Genomic DNA, 7,284 nt, shown 5'->3' on the forward strand with positions numbered 1-7,284 from the left:
CTCACCTGTTTTCTGGAGGCTCCAGCTGCCCATGAGATGCTGGGCTGGAGTCTGGAGAAACAATTCTCCTCCAGGCCTCTCCTGGCCCCTTCCTACAGAAACCTCTCCTGCCCATCATTCTGGCTAAAGCAGGGGTGGAAATTCAGCCCCAGATGACCACTTTCACCACACAAGCTACTGCAGCTGGGATGCAGAATCCTGCTCAAGGTCTTTCCTGGCCAGTGAACTGAAGACTCACTGTGCTCTTCACACCCTGGCCTGAGCAAGGAGGGAGAATTCACTGGCCAGTCTCTCCTTCCAGTTTTCCCATGACCCCCTCCAAGAGATACATGCAGAGGAGATAAATATTCATCTCTGGGTCTCTCCTCTTCCCTTAGCTAAAACATCTGCTCTGCCCTCACACACTGACCTCAAGCCTCATGAAAAACTCGCCACAAGGTCAGCTGCCTCCTTCTCCAGATGTCCCCTCTTCTCCTCCATGGTTGCTGGGAATCAGGATAGAAAATCTGCCTCCAGGTGTCACCTCACTCCTCACCCCAGGACACCAGATGTCAGACATGTGGATCCAGAGAACAAACCTCTCAGGGTCTTTCTCCTATAGCTTATAAAAGTTCTCCTTTCTGGAGCTTGGAACATGCACCTAGGCTCTGGACATGGCTCTGCTGCCTGGAAGCCTGTGAGATTGGACCTCGCCATGCTCAATAAACTGGGACCACAACAGTGTGTTTCTGAATCTGCTTTGCATCTATAGGTAGGCTCACAAAAAGTGGTCCCATGGAATAGTTCATCTAATTTGGGACATGAGGCATGTACCTCAGAAATAGTCTGGGTACCCTTTTTGGATCCTCACAAGCTGCCTGTAGCTGTTCCCCACTCTCTCTCACCTCATCCCCTCCACTTACCTAGTATCCCCTGAACCACACTGCTCACTTCACATTTGGATTCTGATATGTGAACAGAAATAGAGCCCATATCTACTAAGAGAGAGCACACCTAAAGTGTACAAAACAGCTGGAAGAACAGCTATTCTGCTACAGACTGGATTTCCTCATCTTCCCCTCTTGTTCCACCCCATGCACTCACCAGGTCCACAATGGGGGGGACTGGAGGACAATAAGTACCTGCTCCTAGCAGGCTACCTGGGGAAACCGAGCTTCCTCAGAGCCCTACACCTTTTCCTTGCTCCCTATCTCACCTGGCCATTGGGGAAGTTGATGGGGAGGTTTCACATTCAACCAAACAGAAGACATGATCATTCCAGAGCTTGACTTATTCAACATGTCTGCACTATAAACCCCAGAATGTGAGCAAATATTTCCCCTATAACAGTACACTGAGACATGAAGAACAGCACAGAAAGCACTGTGACCCTATGTAATCATCAATGGATAACATTCTAGATTACTCCTCAATTCTCAGAGTTTAACTCACTGCATTAATAGGGTGTGGTTTCTACATTCCCAGGCCAATCATTCAGGTTCCAGAATGATCTTTGAACACGTGTTTCTCACCCAGGTCGAATGGTGGCCCCAGGGACAACTGCAATGTATGCAGACACTTTGGATTGTCATGAGCCTGGACTGAGGGCGGGTCATAACGGCAGGCAGTGAGTGCACAGAACAAAGGCCAATAAGCACCCACAATGTGTAACCATGAGTGGAAAAATTCTGCTTGACCTTTTGTCTAAAATTAAAGAAAGCAGGAATTGACCGCTCCCTACCATAAACCACTGAGAAATTTGCTTAGAGCTAGTGTAACAGTAAAAATAGAAAATTCCATCTGTCCTTTGCTTGGCTAATTTTGGCTTGCAGAACAAGAACTGGCCTGCCTCGCCCCGATATAATCATAGGTGCTTGCTCTTCCGCAAGTACCTGGGGCAATCACCCTGAGAGCCCTTGCAACTCCCCTATCTCATGACTCCTGAATTCCTGGGTGTCTCCTCCCCTACTTGAGATAATGTATAAAACTTGCTTGCTGAAGATTGTTCGGGGCTCTTGGCCATCTTCTTGCCTTGGGCCCGCTCGCGAGTGTAATAAACTTTTTCTTCTGTTTTATCCACACACTTGGGTCTAGAGTCTTCGTGGTGCACCCTCGGTCAACATTTGGAGGTCCCACCGAGATCCCGCTTCCTCGCAGACCACGAGACGCACGCCTGACGCTTGGTGAGTGAAACTGGCGGTGGCTGTCAGGCAGGGACGTGAGTCCCTCCTGGCTGCGACCGACAGACGTGTCAGGTGGTGGCAGGCCACGACTCCGGGGGACGCCCTGGAGTGTGAGGACGACCAAGGATGCTTGGAAGTCCATCTGCTGTCTCAGACAGAATCTGTAGATTTGTTGCCAGTTTCCAACCGAGCTCGTTGGTCCGGACCGCTAGGTTTATTTTTAGTTTCATTTTGCCGTTCACGGCGCAGCCGGCTTAGTCTATTCGTCTTTGTGATTGTCCTGGTTATTGTCTTATTTGTGTGTTATTGTCTTTTTGGGTTTGAAATGGGACAAGGAGCTTCCACCCCACTGTCCCTGACTCTGTCTCATTGGTCTGAGGTTAATGCCCGAGCTCATAATCTGTCTCTTCTTGTTAAGAAGCGCAAGTGGCAAACTTTCTGTACCTCTGAGTGGCCCACCTTCGGAGTAGGTTGGCCGACCACTGGAACCTTCCACAAAGACACCATAAAGGCGGTTAAAGCAGTTGTCTTCAATCCAGGACCTCATGGCCATCCGGATCAACAGCCTTATATTTAGGTTTGGGAGGACCTGGCCGACGACCCTCCTCCTTGGGTCCAACCTTTCCTTCCTCCCCCTACACCCTCCCTTCCAATAACCCTCTCCACCACTCCGGGCCCTCCTAGACCTGCTCTAACTCATCCAGACATCTGCTCTATGCTTCCACTCAAACCTCCGAGCCAACGGCGCCTGCTTCATCCCTGTATCCTCCCCTTCCCTCCTCTGTTCTCCCTGAATCTCAAACTGACCTTATTCTTTTTGATTCAGGACTCCCGCCTCCCTATCCCAGGGATGTCCCTGCCAGCGCTGCTGGTCCCCAGCTTGGGGCCCCACATCAGGACGAACGGGGACCATCAGTGGAGGGTCCAGCCCAAGGTACCCGGAGCCGGAGAGCACAAACCCCAGATGACGTGGCCGTCACCCTGCCCCTTCAACCTTTCAGACCCCCTGTCCCTGACGGCCAAGGGGGGAACATGCCGGCGCTTCAGTATTGGCCCTTCTCCTCCTCAGATCTATACAATTGGAAAAACAATAATCCGCCTTTTTCAGAGGACCCTGTCAAACTTACTGACCTTCTCGAGTCTCTTATGTTTTCCCATCAGCCCACTTGGGATGACTGCCAGCAGCTTTTAGGTATCCTCTTCACCTCAGAAGAAAGAGACCGAATTCTCCTCGAGGCCAGGAAATTGGTTCCTGGACCTGATGGTCGTCCTACTCAACTCCCCAACCTTATAGATGAGGCTTTTCCCCTGAGGTGGCCTAACTGGGACCCTAATATGCCTGAAGGTAGGCAGCGACTCTTACTCTATCGCCAGACTCTGATGATGGGTCTCCGAGCGGCGGCGAGATGCCCCACTAATTTGGCTAAGGTAAGAGAAGTAATTCAAGGGCCAGAGGAATCCCCATCCAGATTCCTAGAGAGACTAATAGAAGCCTATAGGAGGTACACCCCTTTTGACCCTGAGTCTGAAGATCAGAAAGGGGCACTGGCTATGGCTTTTATAGGACAGTCAGCTACTGATATTCGGAGGAAACTCCAGAGGATGGATGGGTTACAGGACATGGCTCTGAGAGATTTAGTCAAGGAAGCTGATAAGGTATACTATAAAAGAGAGACAGCAGAGGAAAAGGAGCAAAGATTAGAAAAAGAACATGAGGAGCAGGAAAGTAAGCAAGATAAACGGAGAAACAAAGAGTTAACGAAGATTTTGGCTACCGTAGTAGGGAAACAAGATAGAAGAGGAAAGCATAGTACCTCGGGCCCAAACCAAAAACCAAAATTAGGACCTAACCAGTGTGCCTACTGTAAAGAAGAAGGACACTGGGTCAGGGATTGCCCTAAGAAGAAGAAAAATAAGACTGAGGAAATCCTTGCCCTAGGAGATTAGGGGTGTCGGGGTTCGGACCCCCTCCCCGAACTCAGGGTAACATTCAATGTGGAGGGGACACCAATCGACTTTGAGGTAGATACTGGAGCAGTTTACTTTGCCTTGCAGAGCCCGCTGGGTCCCCTCTCAAACAAAAAATCCTTGGTCCAGGGGGCAAATGGATGCCAGCATAGGTCATGGACAACTAAAAGGACAATGGACCTGGGGAGGGGAAAAGTACAGCACTCCTTTCTGGTCATACCAGAATGCCCTGCCCCACTGCTGGGGAGGGATTTGCTTACCAAGTTGGGGGCGAGTATTGATTTCAAACCTCAGGGACCAGAAGTAAGATTCAGTAACCCTCTTGTCAGTCAGCCTGTTGTGACCATGCTGACCTTGTCTGCTGAAGATGAGTATAAACTGTATGAGACCCCTGCCCCCAGACCCCATTCAACAGAAGACAGGTGGCTTCAGAGCTTCCCAGAGGCCTGGGCAGAAACGGCAGGGCCAGGATTGGCAGTACAAAGGCCTCCGGTGGTAGTATACTTAAAGCCCTCCGCCACCCCCATAAGGGTCAAACAATACTACATGAGTAAAGAGGCCCGGGAAGGCATTAGACCTCACATCCAGAGGCTGCTAGGACAAGGGATCCTGAGGCCTTGTCAATCAGGGTGGAACACCCCCCTGCTACCAGTGAAGAAACCAGGGACAGGGGACTATAGACCAGTCCAGGATTTGAGAGAGGTTAACAGTCGGGTAATGGACATACATCCAACGGTCCCAAACACTTACAACCTCCTCAGTACCCTCAGTCCTGACAGGAAGTGGTATACAGTACTGGACCTGAAAGATGCCTTCTTCTGCTTGCACCTGCATGAGGACAGCCAACCCCTGTTTGCTTTTGAATGGACTGACCCTGAGAACGGACTCAGCGGACAGCTCACCTGGACGCGGCTACCCCAGGGCTTCAAGAACTCTCCCACCATCTTTGACGAAGCGCTGCACCAGGACTTGAGTGCCTACCGAGCCTCCACCCCTGAGGTAACTCTGTTGCAGTATGTTGATGATCTGTTACTTGCAGCCGCCACCATAGAGCAGTGCAAACAGGGAACTGAGAAACTGCTTGTCGAACTGGCCAAACTGGGATACCAGGGCATCCGCCAAAAAGGCCCAGATCTGCCAACCCGAAGTCACCTTCCTGGGCTACTCTCTCCGAGACGGTAAGAGATGGCTAACTGAGGCCAGGAAAAAGACTGTTACTCAAATCCCGCCTCCGAAAAATCAGAAGGGCCTCAGGGAGTTCTTGGGCACAGCAGGTTTTTGCAGACTATGGATACCCAGGCTTTGCCGCACTAGCCGCCCCTCTGTACCCCTTGTTAAAGGATGGAACTGAGTATACCTGGGGAGATGAACAGCAAAAGGCCTTTGACCAAATCAAGAGGGCACTGTTGTCAGCCCCGGCCTTAGCACTCCCCAACATAGAGAAGCCATTCACTCTCTATGTAGACGAGAAGGAAGGGATAGCTAAAGGAGTATTGACTCAGTCTCTGGGACCCTGGAAACGGCCGGTGGCTTATCTCTCTAAGAGGTTGGACGCAGTCGCAAAAGGGTGGCCGGGATGCCTACGGGTGATCGCAGCTGTGGCCCTCCTGGTCAAAGATGCCGACAAACTGACTCTGGGCCAGAAATTGACTGTTGTTGCCCCCCATGCCCTGGAAAGCATAATCAGACAACCTCCAGACCGCTGGCTAACCAATGCCCGCATTACTCATTACCAAAGCCTCCTGTTAGATAAAGACAGGATCACCTTTGGCTCTCCAACTGTTTTGAACCCAGCCACCCTGCTACCCAGGAAAGAGGGGGGAACTGTCCACCATCAGTGCAGGGATATCCTAGCCGAGGAGGCTGGGATCTGGAAAGACTTACGGGACACACCATTGCCACAATCTGACTTAATTTGGTACACTGATGGAAGCAGTTTTCTGTATGAAGGAGAACGCAGAGCTGGGGCTGCGGTGGTAGACAAGGAAAAAGTAATCTGGTCAGAGAGACTTGCCCCAGGAACCTCAGCCCAAAAGGCAGAACTAATAGCTCTAACAAAGGCCTTAGAACTGGCTAGTGGTAAACAGGCCACCGTCTACACAGACAGCAGGTATGCATTTGCCACTGCACATGTGCATGGGGCAATTTACAAAGAAAGGGGCCTGCTCACATCAGCAGGTAAAGACATTAAGCACAAACAAGAAATCCTAGCCCTCTTAGATGCTGTCATGCTCCCACGGGAGCTGGCCATTGTCCATTGCCCTGGGCACCAGAAAGGGCAAGACCCAGTAGCCAAAGGCAACAGGAAGGCGGATGAGGAGGCTCGAGAGGTAGCCATGAGGACTGCCTCCAACATCCTCACTATAGAAGCAGAGCCATCCCCCACCCTGACCCACTTAAAGGAACCTGAGGATGCTCGGACGTTCCTCCAGATGGCCCACCATCTCACCCACCTTGGGACTGACAAACTGGTACAACTGCTTCAGGATGATAAAACATTGACCACCCCCGAGAAGAGGCAAATGGCAAAGGAAGTAGTCAAAGCTTGTAAGGCCTGCCAGATGGTAAATGCCTACCCAGCCAAAGGAACCAGAGGAACCCGTCTCCGAGGCACCAGACCAGGCCAATATTGGGAAGTAGACTTCACTGAGGTAAAACCTGCCAAGTATGGACTAAGGTATCTCTTAGTTTTTGTAGACACCTTTTCAGGATGGGTAGAAGCCTTCCCTACCAAACATGAGATGGCGGCGGTGGTAATTAAGAAGATTATGGAAGAAATCTTTCCTAGATTTGGCCTTCCAAAGGTAATAGGGTCTGATAACGGACTGGCGTTTGTGGCCCAGGTAAGCCAGGGGGTAGCCAAAATATTGGGAATTAATTGGAAACTACATTGTGCTTATAGACCCCAAAGTTCAGGACAGGTAGAGAGAATGAATAGAACAATTAAAGAGACCTTAACTAAATTAGTCATAGAGACTGGCCATAGAGATTGGGTAATGCTCCTACCATACGCTCTTTTCCGGGCTCGGAATACCCCTTCCGCTAAAACTAACCTAACTCCCTTTGAAATACTTTTTGGAACCCCTCTGCCTATTCGGGATTTATCCCTCTCTGACATAAATATCCCGAATACCCCCTTGTCTGTTAGGTTACA

The 7,284-nt window shown here is 50.6% G+C and overlaps 1 protein-coding gene across 1 annotated transcript; it reads left to right on the top strand.

Annotated features, from left to right (window-relative positions):
• Positions 1–2,168: 2,168 nt before the first annotated feature.
• Positions 2,169–7,284, top strand: LOC136386822 (uncharacterized). The gene is given in 3 exon segments (XM_066357959.1): positions 2,169–2,814; positions 2,859–5,308; positions 6,563–7,284. Coding segments are annotated over 3 exon segments (2,847 nt in total). The 5' UTR covers positions 2,169–2,487; the 3' UTR covers positions 6,633–7,284.

The sequence above is a fragment of the Saccopteryx leptura genome, unplaced genomic scaffold (genome assembly GCF_036850995.1).
Source record: "Saccopteryx leptura isolate mSacLep1 unplaced genomic scaffold, mSacLep1_pri_phased_curated manual_scaffold_15, whole genome shotgun sequence".
NCBI classification, from domain to species: Eukaryota; Metazoa; Chordata; class Mammalia; order Chiroptera; family Emballonuridae; genus Saccopteryx; species Saccopteryx leptura.